General features: G+C 63.5%; 10 protein-coding genes across 11 annotated transcripts; 5 read left to right on the top strand and 5 right to left on the bottom strand.

The window, feature by feature from the left end:
• Window positions 1–990: 990 nt before the first annotated feature.
• On the top strand, window positions 991–4,070 carry priB_6 (Protein priB; the record flags this gene model as incomplete). Its single annotated transcript, XM_062772950.1, has 19 exons — window positions 991–1,111; window positions 1,162–1,300; window positions 1,341–1,459; window positions 1,497–2,085; window positions 2,121–2,183; window positions 2,223–2,293; window positions 2,333–2,440; window positions 2,475–2,516; window positions 2,555–2,573; window positions 2,620–2,743; window positions 2,784–2,803; window positions 2,839–2,981; window positions 3,017–3,136; window positions 3,171–3,212; window positions 3,250–3,450; window positions 3,485–3,604; window positions 3,642–3,841; window positions 3,876–3,930; window positions 3,967–4,070. 19 exons carry the CDS (start codon window positions 991–993, stop codon window positions 4,023–4,025), a joined length of 2,355 nt encoding a protein of 784 aa, XP_062628934.1. The 3' UTR covers window positions 4,026–4,070.
• A 660-nt stretch (window positions 4,071–4,730) lies between these two features.
• MAL11_1 (General alpha-glucoside permease) lies at window positions 4,731–6,656 on the top strand (the record flags this gene model as incomplete). The annotated part of the gene is made up of 9 exons (XM_062772949.1): window positions 4,731–4,898; window positions 4,932–5,020; window positions 5,055–5,070; window positions 5,124–5,156; window positions 5,192–5,438; window positions 5,477–5,608; window positions 5,647–5,917; window positions 5,958–6,052; window positions 6,088–6,656. 9 exons carry the CDS (start codon window positions 4,731–4,733, stop codon window positions 6,654–6,656), a joined length of 1,620 nt encoding a protein of 539 aa, XP_062628933.1.
• Window positions 6,657–6,847: 191 nt separating this feature from the next.
• Window positions 6,848–7,934, bottom strand: NMRAL1_3 (NmrA-like family domain-containing protein 1; the record flags this gene model as incomplete). Its single annotated transcript, XM_062772948.1, has 5 exons — window positions 6,848–6,956; window positions 7,013–7,403; window positions 7,444–7,617; window positions 7,652–7,756; window positions 7,796–7,934. 5 exons carry the CDS (start codon window positions 7,932–7,934, stop codon window positions 6,848–6,850), a joined length of 918 nt encoding a protein of 305 aa, XP_062628932.1.
• Window positions 7,935–9,085: 1,151 nt separating this feature from the next.
• On the top strand, window positions 9,086–10,665 carry adhC2_1 (NADP-dependent alcohol dehydrogenase C 2). 2 transcript variants are annotated; one of them, XM_062772946.1, is made up of 6 exons: window positions 9,086–9,229; window positions 9,293–9,508; window positions 9,553–10,011; window positions 10,051–10,167; window positions 10,240–10,445; window positions 10,520–10,665. In XM_062772946.1, exons 1-5 carry the CDS (start codon window positions 9,121–9,123, stop codon window positions 10,440–10,442), a joined length of 1,104 nt encoding a protein of 367 aa, XP_062628930.1. In that variant the 5' UTR covers window positions 9,086–9,120; the 3' UTR covers window positions 10,443–10,445; window positions 10,520–10,665. The 2 variants fall into 2 exon arrangements, with proteins under 2 accessions (XP_062628930.1, XP_062628931.1); XM_062772947.1 differs by having other exon boundaries at window positions 10,240–10,665.
• LAC12_8 (Lactose permease) lies at window positions 10,580–12,628 on the bottom strand (the record flags this gene model as incomplete). The annotated part of the gene is made up of 11 exons (XM_062772945.1): window positions 10,580–10,744; window positions 10,788–10,854; window positions 10,892–10,924; window positions 10,985–11,089; window positions 11,136–11,439; window positions 11,489–11,751; window positions 11,834–11,965; window positions 12,010–12,250; window positions 12,310–12,396; window positions 12,432–12,476; window positions 12,520–12,628. 11 exons carry the CDS (start codon window positions 12,626–12,628, stop codon window positions 10,580–10,582), a joined length of 1,551 nt encoding a protein of 516 aa, XP_062628929.1.
• Window positions 12,629–13,006: 378 nt separating this feature from the next.
• On the bottom strand, window positions 13,007–14,543 carry adhA_1 (putative formaldehyde dehydrogenase AdhA). The gene is made up of 4 exons (XM_062772944.1): window positions 14,395–14,543; window positions 14,116–14,325; window positions 13,524–13,973; window positions 13,007–13,473 (listed from the first exon to the last, which is right to left on the bottom strand). Exons 1-4 carry the CDS (start codon window positions 14,507–14,509, stop codon window positions 13,154–13,156), a joined length of 1,095 nt encoding a protein of 364 aa, XP_062628928.1. The 5' UTR covers window positions 14,510–14,543; the 3' UTR covers window positions 13,007–13,153.
• A 628-nt stretch (window positions 14,544–15,171) lies between these two features.
• On the bottom strand, window positions 15,172–17,500 carry asaE_9 (MFS transporter asaE). Its single transcript, XM_062772942.1, has 5 exons — window positions 16,186–17,500; window positions 15,885–16,134; window positions 15,773–15,835; window positions 15,368–15,735; window positions 15,172–15,333 (listed from the first exon to the last, which is right to left on the bottom strand). Exons 1-5 carry the CDS (start codon window positions 16,825–16,827, stop codon window positions 15,262–15,264), a joined length of 1,395 nt encoding a protein of 464 aa, XP_062628927.1. The 5' UTR covers window positions 16,828–17,500; the 3' UTR covers window positions 15,172–15,261.
• Window positions 17,475–19,088, top strand: JLP1_1 (Alpha-ketoglutarate-dependent sulfonate dioxygenase). Its single transcript, XM_062772943.1, has 2 exons — window positions 17,475–18,172; window positions 18,323–19,088. Exons 1-2 carry the CDS (start codon window positions 17,801–17,803, stop codon window positions 19,058–19,060), a joined length of 1,110 nt encoding a protein of 369 aa, XP_062628926.1. The 5' UTR covers window positions 17,475–17,800; the 3' UTR covers window positions 19,061–19,088.
• A 1,044-nt stretch (window positions 19,089–20,132) lies between these two features.
• aphA_0 (Acid phosphatase) lies at window positions 20,133–22,267 on the top strand (the record flags this gene model as incomplete). Its single annotated transcript, XM_062772941.1, has 3 exons — window positions 20,133–20,509; window positions 20,569–22,211; window positions 22,260–22,267. 3 exons carry the CDS (start codon window positions 20,133–20,135, stop codon window positions 22,265–22,267), a joined length of 2,028 nt encoding a protein of 675 aa, XP_062628925.1.
• Window positions 22,268–22,527: 260 nt separating this feature from the next.
• abfB_0 (Extracellular exo-alpha-L-arabinofuranosidase) lies at window positions 22,528–23,222 on the bottom strand (the record flags this gene model as incomplete). Its single annotated transcript, XM_062772940.1, has 3 exons — window positions 22,528–22,733; window positions 22,800–22,863; window positions 22,923–23,222. The coding sequence occupies 3 exons, from the start codon at window positions 23,220–23,222 to the stop codon at window positions 22,528–22,530; spliced, it is 570 nt and encodes a 189-aa protein (XP_062628924.1).
• Between the last annotated feature and the right edge of the window lie 830 nt (window positions 23,223–24,052).

Genomic DNA, 24,052 nt, shown 5'->3' with positions numbered 1-24,052 from the left:
TGCCGTCGCGGCGCGCCAGCGCTCCCGTATCAGTCGAGAGGCGGCTCTTCTCCGACTCCTGGTTGAGCGTGTACCGATAGGGAACATCTGCAAACCCGAGGCCCTTGAAGCCGACCTCGGTGAGCAGCTGGTCCTTGCCACGCTTCGTGGCGTCAAGGAACGCGAGGTTGAAGCCCGACTCGGCCATGTTGACGTCGACGCTCAAGCTGCCAGACGTGAACGAGATGCTCTTGTCCGTACGAGAGAGCTTGGTCTTGGGCGCGGCGGGCTTGCCGTCGGGGAAGAGCTCGAAGCCTGGCCGGCCGTCCTCGCCGCCGCAGTGGTGGTCGATGCGCACCTTGATCACGTCCTCCATCGGGGACGAGATGTTGACAAGGACGACGGGCTCTGTGGGGGTGTCAGAAACTCCACAACCACCAGACACTCACGGCTGACCGTGTCCTTGCGGTCCGCGACGTGGATCGTCGACGCCATGAACTCGAGCTCATCGTCCGTCGCCTTGATCACGTCGGTGACTTCGACTGCCGCGCGCCAGTTGACGCCGAGCATAGGCTCAAACCAGCGGGTTCCTTGTGTGAACTTCATGCTGCGGTGGAGCTGTGTGCGATCCCAGTGGGAGTGGTGGCCTTGAACAGGACGGCATGGTGCCGGGCTTAAGTAGGACGTGTTAGCCGCGAGGAGATGGCGCTGGTGAAATGGCCGGCGCCGACTCGGCTGGCATCGGCAACAGGCGGGTCGGACAAGAGCGCATGGGGGAAGTATGCTCACAGTGAGGAGGAGTTAGTGGTCTGGCGGCTGCTGCTGAGAGATGCAGTGGTGTAGCTTGCCTGACACGGGGTTGAGGAAGGGTCAGCAGACAAGTCGCCGAGGAGCCAGCAGGCGGCCCGAAAATCATTGCAAATGATCGGTCCGAGGCGTCGGCCTGGGCATCCCTTGGCACCCTTGCCTTACTCCTCGAAGAGATCTCGAGCAAGCCCCACCTAGAAACCCATGGACCCCCACCCGCAGCAATGTACATTGTCCCATAGCAGCACCATCATGGCAGGAGGACGGGCCCGCCGCTCGGCCTCAGGCGAAGCCTCGGTGCCCGACGAGCCGGAGTCGAACAAGCGTGAGTCCAGCGGTGTCTGACGCCGGCCCCGCTGACCTGACGTATGGCAGGCGCGTGCGACTTTTGCCATCAGATGAAGATCAAGTGTGTGGGCAAGGACAACCCGCCATGTAAGCGCTGTCGCAGCCTCGGCGAAGAATGTACCTTTGATCGTCGGCGCGCGGCCGTGCCCACGCGCACAGACAAGGAGTGGGTGCCGACCTCTGGAGCAGGTGGGCTGATGTAACAGACGGCTGCTGGCGCTCGAGAACCAGATGGGCTCGTTCGGCGCCGCACTGCAGGGCCTCACGGCGCTCATTGCAGAGAACACCGCCCAGCTCAAGGTCATGTCGGCGGGACAGACGCCATGTGAGCGTGTGACAGGGGCTCGGCTGACACGACGCAGCCATCGTCTCCAACCCGTCCACGCTGGCACAGTGGGTGCAGGCAGTTCCGCCAGTCGCTGCTGCACCGTCACCCGAGGTAACCTCCGCCCCATCAATGTTCCCTCCACGCGGTATCCCGCCAGTCAGCTTCTCGATATACGCCAACCCCCAAGCCCAGGTCTCGGCCCTACGCGCCGTGCACGGCGGGTCGAGCGAGACGTGGTCCGGACGGGCGAGCAACACTGGGGACGAGGACGACGACGGGGAAGAAGGGGAAGAGTACGCCGAGGTCGACGCGCAAGTGCACGACATCACGCCCTCGGACGACGAGGACGGCGAGATTGGCGGCCGCCGCCCGCTGGCGACTGCACTCGGCCCTTTCCTCCAGAGCGAGGAAACGGCCCGGCTGCGCAGCGACGGCGTGAATGTCGGCGGCGCTGCGAAACGGCCTCATGATGGAGTCGATGGTGGCGACAGACAGTCCCGCCGAGCAAGGGTAGACTCGTGTACCTGCACTGCGAACCACAGCATTGGCGCCGAGCCTGCTGATGACGACCCCGTCACCCTCGGGCTGGTCGGCGAAGAGGAGGGGAGAAGGCTGTTTGACCTGTGCGTATCCGCCTGTTCGCCCGCTTACACACCAGGTTCCACGCTGGCGCATCGGATTATGTGCCAATATTCGACCCGGCGACGGATACGTTTGACGAGTGAGGAGCGCAAGCGTGTTGACCACTGACACTGTGAAGAATACGCCGCCGGAGCCCTCTTTGCCTCACCACCATCATGATGATCGGGCAGATGTGTGCCGACGCCGAGGGTGAGTGTGATGTGTTTTTTGGGCGATGCTTACGGCTAGTTGGGGGCAAGAGCGAGCTCGGGGTGAAGCTCAAGCGCCATGCCGAGAAGATTGCCGCCTCGACACTTTTCTCGCCGATCGCGAGCATGAGCATCGTGCAGGGCTTGAGTGAGTTGTTGGCCGGAGTGAAGCTGACGACCAGTTCTATTAGCTACTTGGGGCGACACGGCGTGGAGACCTGTCAGTGAGTAGCTGCGCCTCGTGAGATGGAGCTGACACCAGACCATGCAAACGCCGTTGCGTCAGTCGATACGGCACCTGTCCTGGACCGCACTGACGCCCCACAGCGTCGACATGGGCCTGTATCGCTGTCTCCCCAACCTCATAGCAACAGGCATGGGTGCCGGACGCACGCCGGACGAGCTGGAGGCCGACCGCCGCTGCGTCATGGGAGCACGACTGTGGCTGGTGGTGGGTCGTGTGGCACGGTGTGCTGTGCTGATCACCCCAGTTGACCCGGTTCAAGCTCGCGTAAGGACGTCTCGCCAGGCCGCCACTAACCCCAGGATGAGCATGAACCACGGACGGCCAGTCGTCAACCCCGACGAAGACGGGACGATCTCCACCGCGCGCCGGCTGCTCGAGCACCCCCTCTCTATCCCAACAGACAGCCGGTGCATCGCCCTCGTCGAGCTCGTCCTCCATCGCCGTGCGTATGCTTCCGTGCTGCGCTGACCCGACCAGAGATGGGACTCCAGATGCTCCTGACGCCAGAGTACGTCTCGCCGCCCGAGGTCGACGAGATCGTGCACAAGGCCAACGAGGCGTTCGACGGCTGGGGCGACTTCTGGGCCGATTACTACGGTATGTGCTTGCTCAAAGCTATGCTGACCTCAAGCCTCGCGCGGGACTGGCGCGGACAACTTCCTCGTGACCGAGCGTAAGTTTCCCCTCTTTGCCCCGCTGACTGACCCCAGTCTCCGTGATGAAGTCGCACAGTATTCTGCAGTTTCACTACCACGTCCTCCGCGGCGTCCAGACCAAGCTCGACGTCGACTGCCTCCCCCGCAGACGACGGCACTGGCTCGTGCGCAGCTTGCACGTCGCCGACGAGCTCGTGGCACACATGGTGCAGCCGGAGGCCCTCGTGCGGCTGCGCTTCGCAGATCACTATGCCTGTAGGTAGCGGCGCTGGTACTCTGCTGACAGCAGTCGTCGGTCTGGCATTTGCCGCAAAGTACCTCCTCCGCCTGGCGCGGATCCTCCCCGAAAGGGTCGACCTGCGCGGCGTGGTACGTAACGTCACCACGCTGGCAGACCAGTTGAACAGATGTAAGTGGTGCGAGGGAATGGAGAAAGCTGACCCCAGTCCCCGGCTTCAGTTTCCACCGGCAGCTGCGGCATGTTGCTGCGAGAACACGCGCACGCCACCGTCTCCCGGAGTCCGGCCTACCGAGCCCACATGCGACGACGACCGAGCTGCCTGTACCTGCCCCGCTCGTGTTGTTCCCCGAGGCTGAAGCCCTGGGGACGGCAGCCGACGAGTTGGCCTTCGCGCAGTTTTCCGAGGTGGGTGCTGGTGGAGTACGCTCACTGACTGAAGAATCTGGAGGCGCTGAATGGGAATGAGAGCGAGTGGCTAGATCTACTGGTGGACGGTAGGTACAGCCGGGGAATGGCTCGGCTGACGGCAGGGCCATTCACGCCGTTGTTGGCTCAAGAGTCGCCACCGCAGGCAGTCGGGGTAGCGTAATGACTTGGAGATGCGAGCGACGTGAGGTGATGTAGGTACATAGTCTTACTGTATGAATTTCTCTTTCGAGAGCCCTGCACAATGCTGCCACGCTGACGAGGGGCATCATTCAACCAACTCGACGAAGTCGCCCACGGACATCGCCACTCGCCACCGTTGTGGCGGGTTCACAGTTGAGACGTGCGGGGAAGCACCGCCAGCTGCATTGACGTTTCCCTCCCCACTTCCACGTTCATGTCGCCTACAGCATGCTGCTTGCCGAGTGGGCAGGAGTCGTCAGACTCGCCACTCACTCACCTCAAACGCCGACCGAGCGCGGCCCGGGGAACGTCAGCTGCTCCCATCTGACTCATCCTCCCGGAGCATCTTCAACGACGTACGCAATCGAACATGCCCACGCACACACACCGGCGCAGTCCCAACCATGCTCCGCCCCGAGGCCCCTCGGTCCGCCGCTTCGGGGGCCCCAAACCCACGCCAAGGCCGACCGACGCCCGGCGCCGAGATTGCCAATGCCGAGGACCGGTCTGCAGCCGGCGGCGCGCTGTGGCGTAGATTTCCGGAATGCGCACCTGACGAACACCTGGACACAGCCGAACACTCAGCTGCGTGTTCTGAACATTCGCCGGCATAGATACATAAACTGGGACCCCGCATGCGGGACAGACCCCCACACTCCTCGCCTGTACTGGGCTCTACGACACGATGACGGACAAGCTTGACCACGCCGACAACACGCGCCTGGCGGAGGAGGCGGCTGCGAAGGAGCGCCAGATGGGCTTTAGGGAGGTGCTCGCGACGTACTACCCTGCTGCTCTGTGGTCGGCGTTCCTGTCCTGCGGGCTCATCATGGAGGGGTACGACATTGGCATTGTGAGTTTGTCTGTGGCGCGCGGGCTAATGTAGATCAACGCTTTCTTCGGGCAGAACGAGTTTATCAACCACTTTGGGCACACGAACGCCCAGGGGAAGAAGTACATCCCCGCGACTTGGCAGTGAGTGACTTGTGCAGAGGTGCGCTGATATCAGGTCACTTATGAACAACGTACGTTGGTAGCGGAGCGGAAGGGGACGTAGCGGTTCTAACGTCGACAACAGGGTGCCCAGATCGGCCAGATCATCGGCCTGCTCGTGAGTGAGGCTGAGGCAAGCAGCACTGACCCCAGATCAATGGCTACGCTCAAGCCAAGTTCGGCTCGAAACGTACCTACGCGGCAGGCATGATTCTCATGGTGGGGGCCATCTTCCTGCCCGTATTCTCCAAGAACCTGCCCATGCTGTTTGGTGGTGAACTGCTGTGCGGCATCCCGTGGGGCATCTTCCAGACCCTCACAACGGCGTACGCGGCCGACATCTGCCCCGTCATCCTGCGTGCCTACCTCGCCTCCTATGTCAACATGTGCTGGGGCATTGGTACGTTCTTGGTGGCACTCAAGCCGCGCTGACGCCAGGCCTCTTCCTCGCCGCCGGCATCGTGCGCGCGTCGCTCCAGATCCATGGCATATGGGGCTGGCGCATGCCGTACGTCCTCCAGTGGTTCTGGCCCGTTCCGCTATTCATCGGTGTGATGTTCGCTCCTGAGAGTGAGTGCAGCTGGGATTGAAGAGCGCTAACATGTCAGGTCCCCGCTGGCTCGTTCAGAATGGCCGGAACGAAGAGGCACGAGAGACGATCCGCCGCCTCGCCCGCACCGGACACTACACCGAGGAGGCTCTCGACGCCCAGGTCGCCCTCTTGGTCCACCAGAATGAGCTTGAGAAGGAGGAGGCGTCAGGCCGCAGCTATGCCGACTGCTTCAAGGGGACGAACCGCCGCCGCACTGAGATTTGCTGTGTTGTCTGGGCGATTCAGATCCTGTGTGGCCAGGCAATCGCGGGATACGCCACCCAGTTGTAAGTGGCGTTTGTTGTATCTGACACGGCTGACAATCAGCCTTCGTGCCGCTGGCATGAGCCAGACGGGAGCCTTCAACATCAACCTCATCAGTTACAGCATGTTTCTCGTGGGTGGATTTGTCTACTGGATCAGTGAGTGATGCCCTCCCACTGCCGCTGACACCCAGCCACGCACCACTTTGGCCGCCGCACAATCCAGCTTACGGGCCTCGGTATGCTGGCGTGCTCGCACGCCGTGCTCGCAGCGATGGGATTCGTGCATGCCGCCCACCCGGAGAACAACAACATTGCGCGTGCGATTGGTGGTATCCTCGTGATCACAAACTTCTCCTTCACCACGACCCTCGGGCCGGGCACCTACGCGATCGTCGCCGAGATGCCGTCGAGCAGAGTGCGCCCCCCGACAGTTGCACTCGCGCGTGTGTGCTACGTTGTCTCTGCCATCGTCATACAGCAGCTCCTTCCCCGGATGCTCACGCCCCAGGGGTGGGGATGGGGTACCCGCGCCAGTTGCCTCTTCATCGGTACCTGCGTCGCCAGCTGGATCTACTGCTACTTCCGCCTGCCCGAGACCAAGGGCCGGACGTACGGCGAGCTCGACAAATTGTTCAGCCAGAAGGTCCCTGCCCGCCAATTTGCGAGCAAGAGCGTCAATGAGTTTGCCCGGGTCGATCATGACGCGCCATCCGACGCCAAAGACGAGGAGGAGCGTATCGAGGACATGAAGAAGCACTAGCGGAGATCGTCGAGACACTTAGGGATTGTTGGCCGGACAGGAAAGGGTAAAGGGAGGTTGTAAGTGCAGTAAGCGTTGGTCGTTCAGTACCGGAAACAATGAATGGAATAGCATTCGCCTCGCCCAGGACCGGAGCTGAGTCACGGGGCAGCACGACATTCGTTCATTCCGACTCGGTACAGCCCGAGGCCCTACTTAGTAAACGCCTTAGCGCGCTCGGGGGTGTTGGCGACCCAGTCCTTGAAGTAGTACGCCTCGGGGTAGAGACTGCGCGCCTGCTCTGGCTTGGGGTTCTCGATGCTGCGGGAAGTGTTAGTGTCATCATTAACGCCATCAGACTCCAACCACTGACGCACCTCAGAATCGCCTTGTAGTTGAGCACAAGCTCGTGGGGTAGCTGAGCCTGGAACTCTGGCGAGTCGAACCCCTCACGCGTAAGGCCGTGGGGCACGATGTCGACGCCGAGGACCTCGCTGAGGGCCGCAGCCTGCTCGACGGGGCTGACAATGTCGCTCGCACAGAAGATCTTCTTGCCGCTCCATGCCTCGGGGTCGCGGAACACGAGGCGCGCGTACGCGCCCACCTGCTCCGGGTCGAAGCCTGGGATGCGGGCATTGTCCGGCACAGGCCACGACACGACCCACTTGTCGCCCTCTTTGCGACGCGGGAAGAGGAGCACGTTGGTCCAGAACCACGGCGCGTACACTAGCGCGTGGTCGTGTCCCAGCTTCTCGAGGTACTTGACGACTGCGGCGGATCAGCTGCCGCGGGGGATACAACGACTCACTCGTCACCTTCGAGTCGGCGTGGGGCACGGGGAACTTGTCGCCAAAGTCACGCACGGCCGAGAACGTGATGTGCGGCACGCCCTGCCGGATCGCGGCGTCAATCACGTCCTTGTTCTGCTGCACCTCGTGCGCGGCCGCCTCGTCGGGGTTCGTCCCGTCGTAGTAGAGCCAGACTGGCGTGAGCTGTGCACTGGCGGCGGGACCTACAGTTCGCGTTGACCCACACGTTGTCCGCGCCCTTGAGGGCCGCCTCGTACGTGCTCGGGTCATCGAGGTCGGCCTCGACAATCGTCACACCAGCCTTCTCGAGCTCTGCGGCCGGTCAGCACGCGGGTCCGGGGGTCTGCTCACCCTTGGCCTTGGCGCTCGTCTTGCTCCGCGACACGCCCCACACGTCAAACTTGTCCTTGCCGTCCTCGAGGAGGTAGCACGCGACGCTGCCGCCCTGCACGCCGGTGATGCCGAACACGACAATCTTCTTGGGAGCCATGGTGGAACAGTTGTCTTGTGAGCTGGGCAGGCTGTGCTCCCCCAACGCAACAGCCTTAAATAGTCTTGAACGCTGTCCGACGTCATACGAATAGAGTTAGAGCTAGAAGACGGCACAGACGGCACACCCATCGGCAGCCGGTCAGGGCGGCCAAAGGTTAGTGCGCATACGCGGGTGGGCTTGACAAAGGGAGCGCTTGGTATAGCTCTGGGATCGAGCCTATACTTGAGTTCAGACGTCACCACTGCGGCGATCAAGATGCCAGGACGCCGCGACGTTGTGTGCGGGTGCGGATTCGTGGGCGCCTCGTCAACTGCCGAAGCGGCAGATAGCTAGATAAGTCGAGCTGGTATCGATTTGACAATAGGTGACCTGGAATGACATGCTCGTAGAGTCGCGCTTGTGTCTGTTCTGAACTGTGCGCCGAGCCAAAGGTCGCAACATTTTGTGGCGGGCTTGCCGAGTCGTCATGGTCAAAGCCGAGCCTGTCGCCAGGCCGAGGTCAATCAGTGGCCGCCTGCGGCGTCCTGCGCGTTACACTTTGTACTTGCTAAACAAGCTCGTCACAAGCTCCTATTAAAACCAAGCTGCTGCTGAAGCGTTCAGCGGCTCAATCAAGCGGAGGTGCCGTTCCTGTGTCACCATTCGATTGCGGCATCCCGCATCCTGTGGGGTTGGTATCGGGCCACTTGACACTTGAAGCTTGCCGCTTGACGCTTGAAGAAGCTTTGGTGTGTTCAAGAAGCCAACCCCATCAACGACGAGATGTTCGCAACATGCGACATGCAACTCACTGGGGGAGCTCTCAAGGCTCAAACGCAATGCCACAGACGGGGCCTTGCCTCGTGCGGAGTCCCCACGGCCAGCTCCGAGGCAGAGGTCCTCGGCATATGCTCAGCCTTACCGCCCTAACCTCAAGCGCTGCCGCTGGCACATGCTCATGCTTGACAATCTCGCCCAACCTCTGCCAACAGTCAGCAAAGCGCAATGCACGCATGATAGATGTCAAAACGACGACAGTGTTGTCGACTTGTAGTCAGCCAGTGCGCGTCATAATCGACGATAAGCGACACAGCCGGGTGCCGGACATCCATCACCGAGTTGTACGGTTGTCGCCGAGTTGCATCTCGTACTTGACTTGATTTCCATATCACACTCCCCATACCACACACACACTCACACTCACATGCCAGACACATTCAAGGCCTGGATCGGGAGGGACGAGACGGCCGCCACGGGCGGGCTGACGTTCGGCGACATTGAGCCCAAGGTGTTCGAGGCCGACGACGTGGACGGTGAGTGCGGGCAGGGATGATCTATTGCTAGCGACACCTTGTAACCAGCTCACACCCTGTCAGTCGCAGTCGTCTACTCTGGTATCTGCGGCACCGACGTCTCTGCCCTCGGTGGCGAGTTTGGCCCGATCGCGCCGTTCGGCCCCCGTGTCGCAGGCCACGAGGTGGTCGGGCGCGTGATCCGCAAGGGATCGGCCGTGACCCACCTGTCCGTCGGCGACTTTGTCGGCGTTGGCGCGCAGGCCGACTGCTGTCGGCAGTGCAAGTGGTGTGTCGAGGGTAAGTCGACGTGACCGACCCAGCTTCCCTGGCTCACGGCCCAGAACGCGTCAACTACTGCACCAAGATGACGGTCACGTACGGCGGCTCCAAGTACCAGCGCGGCGCGGCCAAGGCGGCCAAGCAGCAGAGCTATGGCGGCTTCGCGAAGCACTGGCGCGGCAGCGCCAAGTTTGCCGTCAAGATTCCCACAGGGCTGGACCCGGCGCTCGCTGCGCCGCTGTGCTGCGGCGGACTGACGGTGTATGCGCCGCTGCGGCGATGGGGGGCCGGCACGCAGCGCGCGCGCAACGTCGGCGTCGTGGGTATCGGTGGCTTGGGCCACATGGCCATCTTGATCGCCAAGGGAATGGGCGCGCACGTCACCGCCATCTCGCGCGGTACGAGTAAGCGCGACGACGCGTTCCGCCTCGGCGCGGACGCGTACATTGCCACGAGCGAGAACACGCGCGCAGACTTCAAGCAGCACCGGAGGAGCCTCGACCTGATCATCTGCACCATTAGTGGGTGTGGCCTGAGACGCGGCAGTTGACACACACCAGACCCCCCAGAGCTCCCGCTCAACGACTACCTCGGTCTGCTTGCGCCCGAGGGGCAGATGGTCCTCGTTGGCGTCGTCCTGTCCCCAATGGACTTGATGTCGGGGTCGCTGATTGCTAGTGAGTGGGGCGGGGGTTGGGGCGGGGGAAGAGAGGGAGTGGTAACTGGACGCGACTGACTCGACCTCCCAGATGCCACTGGCGTCTCCGGCTCCGTCATCGGCACCCCCGAGGAACTCGGCGAGCTGTTCGCCCTCGCGGCCAGCGGCGGCGTCAAGCCCTGGATCAACAAGGTGGACATGGACGACATCAACCAGGCGATCCCGGCCGCCAAGGCCGGCAAGGCAAAGTACCGCTACGTGCTGGTGAACAAGGACAACGGGGGTGTGGTGTGATGGGTGGGTCGAAGTGGGGATGTATGCCGTCTCTTGGACGCGTTCATTCGGGCGGGCCTACAAAGGATGACGGACAGGATTACTTTCACAACGAGCCACGAGCTAGGGCCACAACTTGTCACACCGGCGCGCTTACTCTACTCCACCTTACCCTCCTCCGGCACCTCCTTGACCTCCCCCACACTGACATCCACCGGATGCCCCGCCTTGTCCTCCACGTCCGAGACGTGCGGGTGCCGGTCCTCGAAGATCTCGTCAATCTCCTCGAGCGTGCGGCCCTTTGTCTCGACCCAGAACACGGCCTGTGGGGCGTCAGCCATCATGACCATGAAGTGTTGCTCTCACAATGAAGATGAGGAACAGCCAGTCCCACGACGCGTTGACCATGTACATCTTCCAGCCGATATTGGCGCTGGCGTCAGCTTTGTTCCGGGTATGCGGGGGCTTACATTCCAATCGGCATGACGTAGACGAGAACGAGGCTGTGGGCGGGGGTGTTAGTTTACAGGCAGGCTCGATACCCTCGCCGACGCCCGACTCACGCGCAGCAGTTCAACAACAGGTTCATGAACGCGAAACCGTTGGCGCGCATAGAGAAGTTCATGATCTCCGGCGGGTAGAGATTGAGGATGGGCGTGTAGCAGACGCTGGGCCGCGTTAGGGCTTATCACTCGTCTGTGGCAACACACTCACGAGTACGCCCCCTGGAACAGGAAAATCGCCGCGACGTTGCCATATACCAGGGCATTCGAGCTCGTCACCCCCGCCGCAGTGTGGTCGGCATACACCTTGCTCAGCCCGCCAATGATATACAGCAGCACGATGAGAGCAAACTGGCACGCGAGCGCGCTCGGCTTGCGGCCCCAGCGCACGAGCAGCTGGGTGCCCGCGACGGCGCACGCGAGGCACCATACGTTGAGGACGACGTTGGCTTTGAGCTGCGCGAGGGACGAGGTGACCCCGGCGGAGGTGAGCTCGTCGCCGAGGTAATACGACGCTAGGTGGGGGGTCAGCCCTGCCACATGCTCTGACGGCGACGCGCGCACCGATAATGTTCCCCGTGCTCGAGGTGATGACTCCCGGCGAAGCCCCAATCATGAGCCTCCGGCGCGTAGTCTTGCCCTTGAAGATCTCGAGCGGGGACAGCGTCTTGCCCACCTCGCGCTCCCACGTCAGTGTGTCGACGATCTCGGCGTACACCGCCATGGCGCGCGGGTCGGACGCGTCGCCGTCCGCGTTGCATGCCGCCACGGTGGTGCGGGCTGCGTCGTTGAGGCCGCGGTGGACTAGCCAGCGGGGGGATTCGGGGCTAGAAGCACGAGCGCGAGCGCGTCAGCGCGAGTGCGAGTGTGACCACAGGTAGGAAGTGGAGATTCCGCCACGCCACTTACATGAACGGTAGGAGGACGATGCAGATGATGCTGAAGACGCCCTGCAGGAGGGAAGGCAGGCGCCACGCCCAGGTAGAGTTGGGCCACGAGCTGGTGCCGAGCGTGACGCCAGCGGCGATGAGCGCGCCGATGCTGGGGGCGTGAGCTCTCTACCAACCCCGACGACGCCGGCTTACTAGTAAAAGTTGTTGAGCGTCCCCACCCCCCACGTCCGCCACCGGCTGGGAAACGCCTCGTTCAAGTACACGCCCGCCGCGATGCCATTCACGCCCGTCCCGAAGCCCAGCACGACGCGGGCTACGGTGAACATGGCCGTGTTTTGTGCTGCTGCCTGCAGGACTATGCCGAGAAGGGAGAGGAGGGAGAAGTAGAGCATGGAGAGGCGGCGGCCGTAGTGGTCGGTTAGCATGCCGCCGACTGAGAGCGAGCGCGCGTCAGCGGGCGAGCGTGCGAGTCGTCTGGCGTGCCACACCCACCGAGATTGGCCAGGATGCCGCCGATGAAGATACTCGCCGTGTTCAACCCCGTCGTCGCGGCATTGAGGTTGAAGTAGTTTGCGTACGCTGGCGTTAGCTGCGTCATGACGCAACGGACGCACAAGGCAGGATGTTGAGGCCGTTGAGGCAGGACCCGTCGTAGCCGACTGGGCGGGGTGAGTGGTGGCACGGGACGGCGGGGCGGCTCACCGGTGGCACTCTGCACCATCGAGCACAGCAGGAGGATGGTTGCCAGCACGGTTGTGCGCTGGGGCACGTACGCTGGGAGCCAGGTGCCGGTCGGGATGCGGGTGAGCATTGCGTGGGGGTGGGTGGGTAGGGCCGTGGCGGCGGCGGGGGTGGCCGCGGCGTCCAAGTCATGTCCAGCTTTTATGCACGCGCGACATGACATCTGGTCGCCGGTCCTCTTGACTTGCCCCCCCCCCACTCGACTGGACCGTCCCGCCGAGTCGCCCGACCTCCGCGAGATCCGTGCTCGTCGGCGTGTCATGTCCCTCGGTGCGGCTGACGGCAAGCAGCTGGACGAAGGGCTCGAAATAGGCCAGACTGCGCGATATGGACACCTCGGGTGGGGGAGTGGGGGTTGTCGTATTCTGCTGTCGACTCGTGACTCTGCATCGAGCAGCAGCGGCGCAGTTACATACACCGACCCACTATCTCGTCCCAGCAGCGAGCCCCAAATAGCCGCTCCACATGCCGCGCCGTCGCCACGGTCGCCGACGCTAACCTCACACACCGATAAGCCGGGGTCTGCTCGCTGGCGGTTATGGGCACATTCATATCGTATCCCACCTAGTCACGTCGGTCTATATATACAACTCGCCTACAGCTTGCCCCCGTTGTCCGTGTTAACGAGCACGTAGCGGTATCGCGGCTTGCCGTCGCGCGCGCCCTGGATGGCAGTGTTGATGTCGTCCATGTTGAACTTTTCGATCCAGGGGTGGATGTTCTTCCTGGCGGCCAGCTCGAACAGGTTGGCGAGGTCATCAGGCGAGCCGATCAGCGAGCCGGCGACCGCGATCTGGCCCTGGATGAGCTGGAAGGACGAGATGGCGAACGGCTCGGGCACGACGCCGACGAAGACGATCGTGCCGTCCGGCGAGAGGAGCGAGGCGTAGTCGGAGACCGGGAGGTTGTGGGGGTCTGCGGGGGGTTAGCTGGGGCCGGGTCTAGTGCTACGCTGCGCCACTCACTGATGGTGCAGATGATCAGGTCGAGCGAACGCGCGTGCGGCGCAAAGTCCGCCTTGAGGTCGTTGCTCGTCGCAATGTAGTTCTTCGCGCCAAGCTCCTTCGCCTGGGCCTCCTTGGACGCGCCGCGCGAAATAGCAGTCACGTTCGCGCCCATCGCGTTGCCGATCATGATGGCCATGTGGCCCAGGCCGCCGATACCGACGACGCCGACCTCCTTCGCGCGGCTGCCGGCGCCGAAGCGCGCGAGCGGCGCGTAGACCGTCAGGCCGCCGCAGCACAGCGGGCCGACTTCAGCGAGGTCGACGCCCTCGGGCACCTTGACGGCGAACTTGGCGTTGCCGCGCCAGTACTTGGCGAAACCGCCGTACGTCTGCGTGCCCTTGGCGTTGCCGCGCGGGTACTGGTGCCCGCCGTACGTGAACGTCATCTTGGGGCAGAGGTTCTCGCGGTCTGCGCGTGGTGTGAGTGTGTGGTCGGAAGAGTTGCCCTCCTCCCCGCCGCCCGAGAGCTGCACACAAGAGTTGCACTCCTGTGGGCCCATATGCTCTCCTTCGCCCATACCCCCATCCCCCACCCACCCAACCAGACTCACGGTCACCGCACCAGCGGCACTCCCCACACGCATCGCACTGCGCGCCGATGCCGACCTTGTCGCCGACCTTGAGGTTCTTGACCTGCGAGCCGACGCGCACGACCTCGCCGGCGATCTCGTGGCCGGCGACACGGTCGGGCTGCACGGGGCCAAAGTGGCCCGCGAGGCCCGAGACGTCCGAGCCGCAGATGGACGAGTAGATGATCTTGACTGCGGGGGGTTAGCCGCGGCCCAGGAACGCCGCAAAGGCAAGACCCGCCCATCCACACCCCGACTCACCATCCACATCGTCCTCGTCCCACGGCTTGGGCGTGATCTCCTTGTAGACGAGGTTGCCGTTGATCGCGTCGTCGTTCTGCCCGGTCCAGGCGTTGAACTTGTAGTCGGTGGACATTGTTGTGGTTATGAGTGAGTGAGGGTGAGGTTGCGAGGGTGAGTGAAGAAGAGAGCAAACTTTACCGTTCCCATGCGTCACTTTATATACCATCTCCCGCTGGAATGTCACATAACTTGACTTCCAGCGTGCTGCGCGCGCGCAAACGTGCAAGCGAGCGAGCGTCACTGGTGGAGCAAAGAAAGAAATCGATAGTGGAGGTCCTTGACGTCACTCCTCTCGCTTGACCTACAGTCAGTCGGCACGCGGCAAATCGGCAAACCACGTGGCGCGCGTGCAGCCCAGCGGGCACACCGGCCACACCAGCCGTGGCGCTCGGCATCGATCCTCCGACGACAAGACCGAAGGGCATGGCGACTGCCGTGGCTTTGTGGCCGACGGTAGCCGCAAGATCGATACAAGTGGAGGCCTCAACGAGATAAACGAGGCGATTCGGGCCCGCATGGTTGCGCGCAGGACGACGCGACACGGCATGAGCGGCATGCTCGTGCCCGGCTGGCTTGAACGCCCGCAGTCGACGACTGGGCCGCTGCGGTGCGTGCCGTGCTCGGCATCGTTGCGTGTGTGTCTTCTGGCCGGCGGCTGTGAGCACGAGAGATATCAACGACCGACCGACCGCCGACCGGCCCCGTGTGGGCACGGCACTTCAACAGTGCACACTCTATGCATTGTCTGTTGCCCGCTCCTTTGAAATCTAGTCTATGTTGGGAGGAGCGGCGCGCCGTCGTCGCGACGAGGCTGTGCCTGCCTCGTCAGGCCGGGAAAAATGCGCCGACAGCGCCGCCGAGGAAGGTCGTCGCGGCCGTGTAGATGAGTACCGCGCCCTGCCGTCAGCGCTGGCGCCGCTTTCCCACTTACAAAGTTCGTTGACCCGAACGCGCCCGCGGCCCCCTTGAACGCGCTGGTCTCAAGCAGGCGGGTGGAGATGGGCCCGCTGGTGACGTTGCCGACGCCGCGGAGCACGGCAAACACGGAGAACACAAGCATGGGGAGCATGGGGTCGTCCTTGCATATCCGGGTGATGATCTTGCTCCACAGGCTGACGAAGCACAGCGCGCTCATGCCCCACACGATGGCGAAGAGGACGAGCGGGGCCGCGCTCGTGCCGAAGCCCCAGGCGACCAGCACGGCGACCGCGCCGATGGTGCACACTGCCACGCACATGATCTTGGTGCGGACGTGGTCGGAGAGGTAGCCGATGAGCGCGTTGCCGAACACTGAAGCGGCTGGGGGTCAGCGAACGCAAAGGGGTGGTGCACTCACCGTTCATGATCGAGACGATGGCAACGCCGTTGGGCTTGTGGACGCCGACGTTGTCCGCGAACGCTGCGTGTGTCAGCGACCGTTCAGTCACTCCTGTCGCCCCACGACGCACCTGGGATCCACAGCGTCGGGTTGAAGTTGCCCATGGAGGTGAGGAGGAGCACGATGAATCCGCACCAGAACGCCCAGGTCGTGAAGATGCGGTAGTTGAGGCTCGGCCTGCGGCCCATCTCTGGCGCGAGGGGGATACGGCGGCGGATGAAGACGAGGCAGGCGGCGTTGATGGCGAAGAAGCCCAGGCCGAGGGAGACCATTGCGGCTTTGTATCCGAACTTGTTGAGCAGGCCGTCGAGGATGAACGGCTGGGCAGTGGGTCAGCGGGTGCAAGAATCGCAGGGGGTGAGTCTGCTCACGAAGACGGTGCCGCCGACGCCGGTGCCCGCGAACATGATGCCGCTCGCCAGCCCTCGGCGGACATGGAACCACTCGTACACGAGCGTCGCAGCAGGGAGGTACAGCGCCGCGGCGCAGGGGTACAGGATGCCGAGGGTGCCGATGAGCTGCGTGGGGCTGTTGACAAACGCCGAGCTGATCAGCCCGATGCTCGACACGATCAGTCCGGCAGTCTGGATCATCTTCGTGTGCCGCGGGAACGCGGCGAACAGGGGCCCGAACACGCCGACGCTCATGAACGATAGACCGTTCATCAGCGACGCAGCGAGCGTCACCGTCGAGTCGTGCCCCCGGAACCGCTCAGTCATCCAGTAGTTTTGCAGCACGCCGACGGCGTTGAGCAGCCCCCAGACCGTCGTCTCGATGACCGTCGCGCCGAAGAGGAAGAGCCATGCCTGGGCGCCCTTGTCGGCTGGCGCCAAGGCCGCGAGCTCGCGGTCGCCTGGGGCGCTGTCGCTGCCGTGTAACGACGGCGCGGCGGACGGCTCGAGCGGCGTGTCCGCCCCGGCAGGCGCCATGGCGTACGGCGAGCGCGAGCCCTCCATCTCGCCTAGCTCGATTGCGGTCGTCGTGGCTGTTGAGGACATGGCGGTGTGGGACATTGGTGCATGTCGCTGTGTGGTTGTTAAGTCGTAACGAAGGAGCTCGAACGAGCGTGGAATCACAAAAAATCACACAGTGGACGGACCGCTGCATCATCGGTCGGCTTGCACGGCCGCGAATGTTGCCGGCTGGGCTGGGCTGCGCGCCGGGACTCGGGACGGGTTGGTCGAGTCAAAACCTCGGTCGCCGGCTGCATCCATCACAGCGCACAAAACCATCCGAGCTGCTGGCTGGATAACGTGACGTGAGCGGGTGAGCGTGAGCATGGGTGAGTCAGTCTGGGGGACATGGCTCGGTGACCATGCTGCTGCTGCAGTGGACACTGTAGGGGCAGATTGAAGCGAACGAGCGTAGCTGTCTTCTCGGCACGACAACGGCACCGACCTGTCTTCGAGGCATCGTGCGTCGGCTGCTGCAGCGCTGCACGCTGCAGCAGTGCAGGCTGTAGTGTCGGCGACGACAAGTGCGCGAGTGAACAAGTGATTTGGAATCCACCACGACGCTACCACCACAGCCTTTATAAATGTCGCGAGCCGTCCCCCTTCGGACAAGACCGACATAACCAAAAGCGACACTGCGCGATAACCAAAAACCGCCTCGCCGCTCGACCTCTTGTCGCTCATTCCAAATGATTCAGCGCAAGATAACAACATCGCGAGGCCATGTCCGAGCGCTAGGCAGCACAAGATACCGAGCGACGAAGTGACCATCTGCGACGTTGGGCGGATGAGTGACCGACGAGTTGTGGAATGCTGCTGCTGCCGAGCGACGAGGCGACTTTCGCGACGGCCATTACGATCGAGCACGTCAGTCGCGCGTCATTCAACCTCCATCGGCCATGTCCCATTCTTCTCACTCAGCAACAGCGCAGCGTCCACTGCCTCCACACGACGACGACATGGTGATGGTTGATATAACCCGGTCGTCTCCGTCGCTCCGTCCAGTCTTCCACTCACCTACCCACGCACCACAATGACGACCGAGACCCTCACCGAGGTCGCCGAAGGCGTCAAGACGCTCAAGCTCTCCCCGCCTGTGCCGCAGGCCACGGCCAAAGCCCAGTGGTTCAGCGAGACGGGCCTCCCGGACGAGCAGTATCCCTACAAGCACCTCCTGCCGACGTTTGACGGCCACCTCAAGCTCCCCCCGCTCACCGACTTCGAGCACAAGGACCCAGGCCACGAGGCGCTCAAGCACGCCGACCCGGCCGCGTTCCTCGCCAACGCGGACGTCGACGAGCTCACACCCCGCTTCGGGTCCGAGGTGTCCGGGGTGCAGCTTAGCCAGCTTGACGACGCGGGCAGGCAGCAGCTCGCGCTGTTTGTCGCGCAGCGCGGCGTTGTTGTGAGTGTTGCCATGGGGCGTGAGCGAAGCGAACTGCCTGGAGTGGCGGCGCGCCAAGCGGCGCGATAATCTCGAAACCACATGCTGACGCCTCCCTTCCCCCGCCCTCCACTTATATGCCCGTCACACGACCTCGCCGCACCACCACAGGCCTTCCGCGACCAAGACTTTGTCGACCAGGACCCCGAATGGCAGATCAACAACTGGGCCAAGTTCTTTGGCCGGCCGCACATCCACCCGACGTCGGGCGCGCCCGAGGGCCTGCCCGAGTTCCACCTGGTGTACCGCAGCCCGAAGGGCACGGCGAACTTTGAGCGGCCGGACCAGCTCACGTCGGTGCTGTGGCACAGCGACGTGACGTACGAGAAGCAGCCGCCTGGCTTGACCGCGCTGTTCCTGTACGACTCGCCGAAGAGCGGCGGGGACACGTCGTACGTCGACCAGCGGCAGGCGTATGCGCGTCTCTCGCCCGCGCTCGCGGCGTTTGTCGAGACGCTGAAGGCGACGCACTCGGGCGTCGAGCAGGCCGAGCACTCGCGCAAGGGCGCGCGTGGCGGCATTGTCAAGCGCGAGCCGGTCATCAACGAGCACCCCGTCGTCCGCCGCCACCCCGTCACGGGCGAGAAGGCGCTCTTCATCAACCGCCAGTTCACGCGCCGCATCGTCGGCCTCAAGAAGGAGGAGTCGGACGCGCTGCTTGAGCTGCTGTATGCGCACATCGAGCGCGGCGCAGACTTCCAGGTACGCCTGCGCTGGAAGCCGCGCACCGTCGTGTTGTGGGATAACAGGATCACGGCGCACAGCGCGCTCGTGGACTTTGACGCCGTCACGACCGCCAAGCGCCACGGCGCGCGCATCACCCCGCAGGCTGAGCGCCCCTTTATCTAGCCGGTAGAGAGTCAGATATGAACGTGTTGTAGTAACGCGTGGCCGCGGCCAGCTAGCCGAGCCCGCCAGCCAGCCGGCACGTCCGACGGGTCGCGCGCGAGGCATGCGCAGCAAGCAGAACCGGCCTAACCCAGCGGGGTTGGTGCTGCCTGCACGCGGGACATGGTCGGAGGCCTCGGTGCGTCGACGTCGGCCGGCGCGCGCACGTGCGAGTGTGTGCTGGTCATATATAACCCGCTCCTGCTCAACGCGGCCCCGACCGGCTCGGCGCCGGCTTCAGGACGGCCACTCATGCTTGATTAGCATTGGCGGCGGGCGGCGTCGGGCACCGCGTGTGGCCTGCTGCGGCGCGCTGCGGCGCTGCGCCGAGCAGTCGCCGCGTCGTCGCGTCGTGTTGCGTTGTTTGCGTCCCGAGAGTGCTGCTACCACAGTCTTGCGGTCCCGCAACGCGACGACGCAACGTGTGCTGCTGTGTGTCTGCGGATCGAAGCCGGTGGGCGACGACTACGACTACGCACCCAGGCAGCCTCCGCGGAATGTATAGCTGCTGCAAGCTCTTGGCACTGACGCAATCGAGCGAGCGAGCGAGCGAGCCTCTGTCTCACTCGACTCTCTGTCGTCGCTTCGACCCTCCTTCGACTCGCTCGCCGCCTCCGACATCCTCACTCACACTAGCGCAAACTCTCCCAGCGCTATTTTTACCCCCTCAGGCCCTCACCCCAGCCGGCGTGAAACGTGTCTCTGACCACTGAGCTGTTGACGATTCGACGAGAGCATGACTGACACCATCTCGCACTACGCACGTGCAGGCCGATGACACTTACCAGCCCAAGTGTTGGCCCGCCCACCCAGGCCGGTGGGCTCATGGGCATTCCAGCGAGGGCTAATTCTGGCTCCAGCCCGGGGGGCGACGACATTCCAGCTGCCGGTGGTCGACGTCTTGGCCTCGGAACGGACTGGGGGGTGGTGAGGCAGGTGGGGGGGAGTACCAACCAGGCCTGCCTTGGCTGGCACCATAACTAGCTCGAGGTGAGCAGAAGCACACCCCCCACCACCCAAGCAAGCAGCGACAATGCTCCCCGCCTCCGCGTTCGCCGTGCTCGCGCTCCTCGCGCCGGCTGTGTCTGCCGCGCCCGCCAAGCGCGCCGTCGACACCGCATACCCGTACACTGGCCCCGCCATCCCCGTCGGCGACCCCGTCAACCCCTCGGTCGACAACGGCGGCAAGGGCAACGGCAAGGGATACCCCCGCCTGTGGGAGCACCCGGCCGTGTATCCCGCCCCCGGTGCGTACCCGACCAACAACATCAACGTGATCAGCAGCGCCTACTTCCCCGGCGGCATCAACATCCACTTCCAGACGCCCTTCGGCATCGGCGCGAACCCCGTTGTTCAGTATGGCACTAGCAAGAGCAAGCTTGACCAGACGGCCACGGGCTTCACGCACACGTGAGTGGGAGGAGGGTGGTGGGGAGTGTGGCGTGTGGCAGAAGCTGATGGCGCCGCAGTTACGACCGCACGCCCCCCTGCTCCCTCCTCCCCGTGACCCAGTGCTCGCAGTTCTTCCACGAAGTCCAGATCAAGAACCTCCAGCCCGGCGCGACCTACTACTACAAGATCCCCGGAGGCAACGGCACCACGCCGTCCGACGTGCTCTCGTTCACGACGGCCCTTCCCGCCGGCGACAAGACCGAGTTCACGGTCGCGGTCCTCGCCGACATGGGCTACACGAACGCCAAGGGCACGCACCTGCAGGTGCTCGACGCGGTCAACGACGGCGCCGCGTTCGTGTGGCACGGCGGCGACATCTCGTACGCCGACCAGTGGTACGCGGGCTACCTGCACTGCGACCCGTCGTGGGACGTGTGCTACAACGGCACCAACTCGAAGCTCGCCACGCCCGACGGCAAGCCCGACAACCCAGACTACTCGATCCCGCTGCCTGACGGCGAGTTCCCCTCCCAGGGCGGCCCTTGGGGCGGCGACATCTCCACCATCTACGAGTCCAACTGGGACCTGTGGCAGCAGTGGATGGTCGACATCACCAAGAAGGTCCCCTACATGGTCCTTCCGGGCAACCACGAGACGTCGTGCGCCGAGTTTGACGGCACGAACGGCGAGCTCGCCGCCGTCCTCGTCGACAACAAGGCGCCCGGCTCCACCTCCAAGTCCAAGCTCAGCTACTACTCGTGCCCGGAGAGCCAGCGCAACTTTACTGCGTACATTAACCGCTTCCACATGCCTGGTGATGTGTCGGGCGGCGTCGGCAACTTCTGGTACTCGTTCGACTATGGCCTCGCGCACTTTATCTCGTTCGACGGCGAGACCGACTACTACAAGTCGCCCGAGTACCCGTTCGTCGCCGACCTCAAGGGCAACGAGACGCACCCGCTCCTCAACCAGACGTACCCGACCGACGCGGGACCGTTTGGCGCCATCAACGGATCGTACAAGGACAACACGGCGTACCAGCAGTACCAGTGGCTTGTGGACGACCTGAAGAAGGTCGACCGCACCAAGACGCCGTGGGTCATTGCGTCGACCCACCGTCCGTTCTACTCGTCCCAGACGGCCGCGTACGAGGCCAACATCCGCAACGCGTTCGAGGACGTCCTCATCAAGGGCGGCGTCGACCTGTACATCTCGGGTCACATCCACTGGTACGAGCGCACGTTCCCCATCGGTCACAACGGCACGATTGACAAGGCGTCGGTCATCAACAACAACACGTACAAGACCAACCCTGGTGTCTCCATCACGCACATCATCAACGGTGCTGCGGGTAACGTCGAGTCGCACTCGACGCTCGGCAAGGCGCCCGTCCTGCCCCTCACCAACACGCTCGACCAGACGCACTACGGCTTTGGCAAGCTCAAGATCCACAACGAGACGGCGCTCAGCTACGAGTTCCTGCACGGCGAGGACGGCAGCGTCGCCGACTGGGTCTACCTCATCAAGGACAAGGCTCCCGGTGGCGGCAGCACTGGCGGTGGCCAGGGTGGCCAGGGTGGCAACGGCGGCAACGGGGGTAACGGTGGCAACGGCAACGGCGGCGGCCAGGGAGGTAATGGTGGCAACGGGGGCAACGGGGGTAACGGTAACGGCGGTGGCAATGGTGGCAACGGTGGCAATGGTGGCAACGGCGGAAACGGTGGGGAGACCTGCTCGTGAACCCAGAAACCCCAGCTGACACGGCCAGGGCAGTGAGTAGTGGACGGCGTAGACTAAACCTCGTTGTGATGGGGGGTAAGTAGACTTGTTTGCTCTTGTTCGTTTCTCTGGCAACTCGGCCCTTTTGGTATCATGGACAATTGTGCTGCTGCCTGTGTTTGCTCTTGTGCCTTGGTTGTGCTCGTTGTGCGAAATAGTGTCCGTTGCATTACGCATATAAAGGATAAGTGACAAAAAGCCAAAGTCGGGGTGAATGGTGTTGAGCGAGTGGCACAGCCGCACTAGCGACGACCCGCTTACTGGGTCCAGATCTGGTGCGTGTTGCCGCCGGTGCACTGCCAGGTCTGCTGCTGGACACCGTTGGTGAGGTCGCCGTTGGTGAGGTCGAGGCACTGGCCCTGGCCCTGGACGGCGATGCGGTTGTCGTCGGTGTACCACCACGTCTGCTGCGTGAGGCCGGGGTAGCACTGCCAGATCTTGAGGCCGACGCCGTTGCCGGGGCCTGGGGGTGGGTGTTAGCTGCTAGTGGCATGGCATGTGGCGTGGCGTTCGCCGGCTGGCTACTCACTCGACGAAGCGTCAAGGCAGTACTGGGTGCCGGCGAGCTGGACGGCAGTCGAGCCCTTGGAGATCTGTGCGTGTGTGTGAGCATGCGCGCGCCGATCATGTTTGTGCTGCTGTGGTTACTCACGACCCAGTTCTGAGCAGGCGAGCCGTTGCAGTCGTAGATCTGCACGGGGGTGCCGTTGGCCTGGACGTTGCCCTGGACGTCGAGACACTTCTTGGTGTTGCCGTTGGGGTGGATGGGCTTGCCCGAGGCGGTGGGGGGCGCGGTCGAGCTGCTCGAGGGGGCCGAGGTGGTCGACGACGACGAGGGCGCCGAGGTGGTGCTCGAGACCGACTGGCACGGGGCAGTGACGGTGACGGTCACGGTGACGGTCTGGGCGGCGGCGAGGCCGAGGACGGTGAGGGCGGCGAGCTTGGTGAACATTTCGAAGAGGAAAAGGTGCGTGAGGGCGTGGGTGTGTCAGGTCGAGTTGAGAAGAGATTGATGGACGGGGGGTTGTGTATCATGTCTCGCTGCCTCTTTATAGGCTTTTCCCGCCTCACTCCCGAAGACGACGACGTCCACAAACACAGGCTCAACGACGTAACGTTTTGCGGGCAGGAACCCTTTGTGCCTTGCTTCCTCTGGCCGTCGAGCAGCGCGCCCGCATGCATACCATCATGCTCCACTCACACATCCACACGCACCCACCCTATGCATACGCGGTTCCGACGTTCCATGGGCAATTGAGCGGCGAAGCGGGGGACAGCGCGGGGCGTGAGGGTACACCGAGGGGTTCTGGGCAACGCTCGACAAGTTTGGGGAGCGCCGCTGTGGTTCCTCCTCGTCGTTGTCCTCCTCGTCCTCCTCGTCCCCCTCGACCTCCTCCTCCCCCTCCTCGCTGCCTTGCCCGCACACTACCAAACCCAGCAGAACCATGTTCCCCCACTGCAGATCCAGCGCCATGCCGCCCGCCAGCCAGCGTCAGGACAGCGCTCATTGCATTTTGCCCAACCCAGCGTTCCCGCTACCCTGAGGACCGGCGGCGCGGCGCGGCGCGTCGCGCGACTCTTCCCCTCCGCGCGCTCTCGGCACCCGCCCTGTCCATCGGGCTCCATCATGACACGGCTGGGGTTGGAATTGCCTTTTGGCCGGCACAAGCCACCGGCCATGCGAGGGGTGGGGCATGTCGTCGTCGCTCTGTCGTTGCCGAAGCGCCCGAACCACTGTGCACAACGACGACATGCCGCATGCTTCATGCGCACTGCGCCGAT

This window comes from Vanrija pseudolonga, chromosome 4 (genome assembly GCF_020906515.1).
Source record: "Vanrija pseudolonga chromosome 4, complete sequence".
NCBI classification, from domain to species: domain Eukaryota; kingdom Fungi; phylum Basidiomycota; class Tremellomycetes; order Trichosporonales; family Trichosporonaceae; genus Vanrija; species Vanrija pseudolonga.
The sequence above is the reverse complement of the archived record's forward strand: the minus strand, read 5'-3'. Positions and strand labels throughout refer to the sequence as shown.

Coding starts and splice junctions, on each gene's coding strand:
- adhC2_1 (XM_062772946.1), top strand. CDS start 9,121: ATGCCAGACACATTCAAGGCCTGGATCGGGAGGGACGAGACGGCCGCC. Junction 9,230..9,292: donor CGAGGCCGACGACGTGGACG/GTGAGTGCGGGC, acceptor ACACCCTGTCAG/TCGCAGTCGTCTACTCTGGT. Junction 9,509..9,552: donor GTGCAAGTGGTGTGTCGAGG/GTAAGTCGACGT, acceptor CTCACGGCCCAG/AACGCGTCAACTACTGCACC.
- adhA_1 (XM_062772944.1), bottom strand. CDS start 14,509: ATGTCCACCGACTACAAGTTCAACGCCTGGACCGGGCAGAACGACGAC. Junction 14,326..14,394: donor GGACGAGGACGATGTGGATG/GTGAGTCGGGGT, acceptor AACCCCCCGCAG/TCAAGATCATCTACTCGTCC. Junction 13,474..13,523: donor CCTGATCATCTGCACCATCA/GTGAGTGGCGCA, acceptor AACCCCCCGCAG/ACCCCCACAACCTCCCGGTC.
- asaE_9 (XM_062772942.1), bottom strand. CDS start 16,827: ATGTCCCACACCGCCATGTCCTCAACAGCCACGACGACCGCAATCGAG. Junction 16,135..16,185: donor GCGTCGGCGGCACCGTCTTC/GTGAGCAGACTC, acceptor CCCACTGCCCAG/CCGTTCATCCTCGACGGCCT. Junction 15,334..15,367: donor CGTTCGGGTCAACGAACTTT/GTAAGTGGGAAA, acceptor CGCTGACGGCAG/GGCGCGGTACTCATCTACAC.
- JLP1_1 (XM_062772943.1), top strand. CDS start 17,801: ATGACGACCGAGACCCTCACCGAGGTCGCCGAAGGCGTCAAGACGCTC. Junction 18,173..18,322: donor TCGCGCAGCGCGGCGTTGTT/GTGAGTGTTGCC, acceptor GCACCACCACAG/GCCTTCCGCGACCAAGACTT.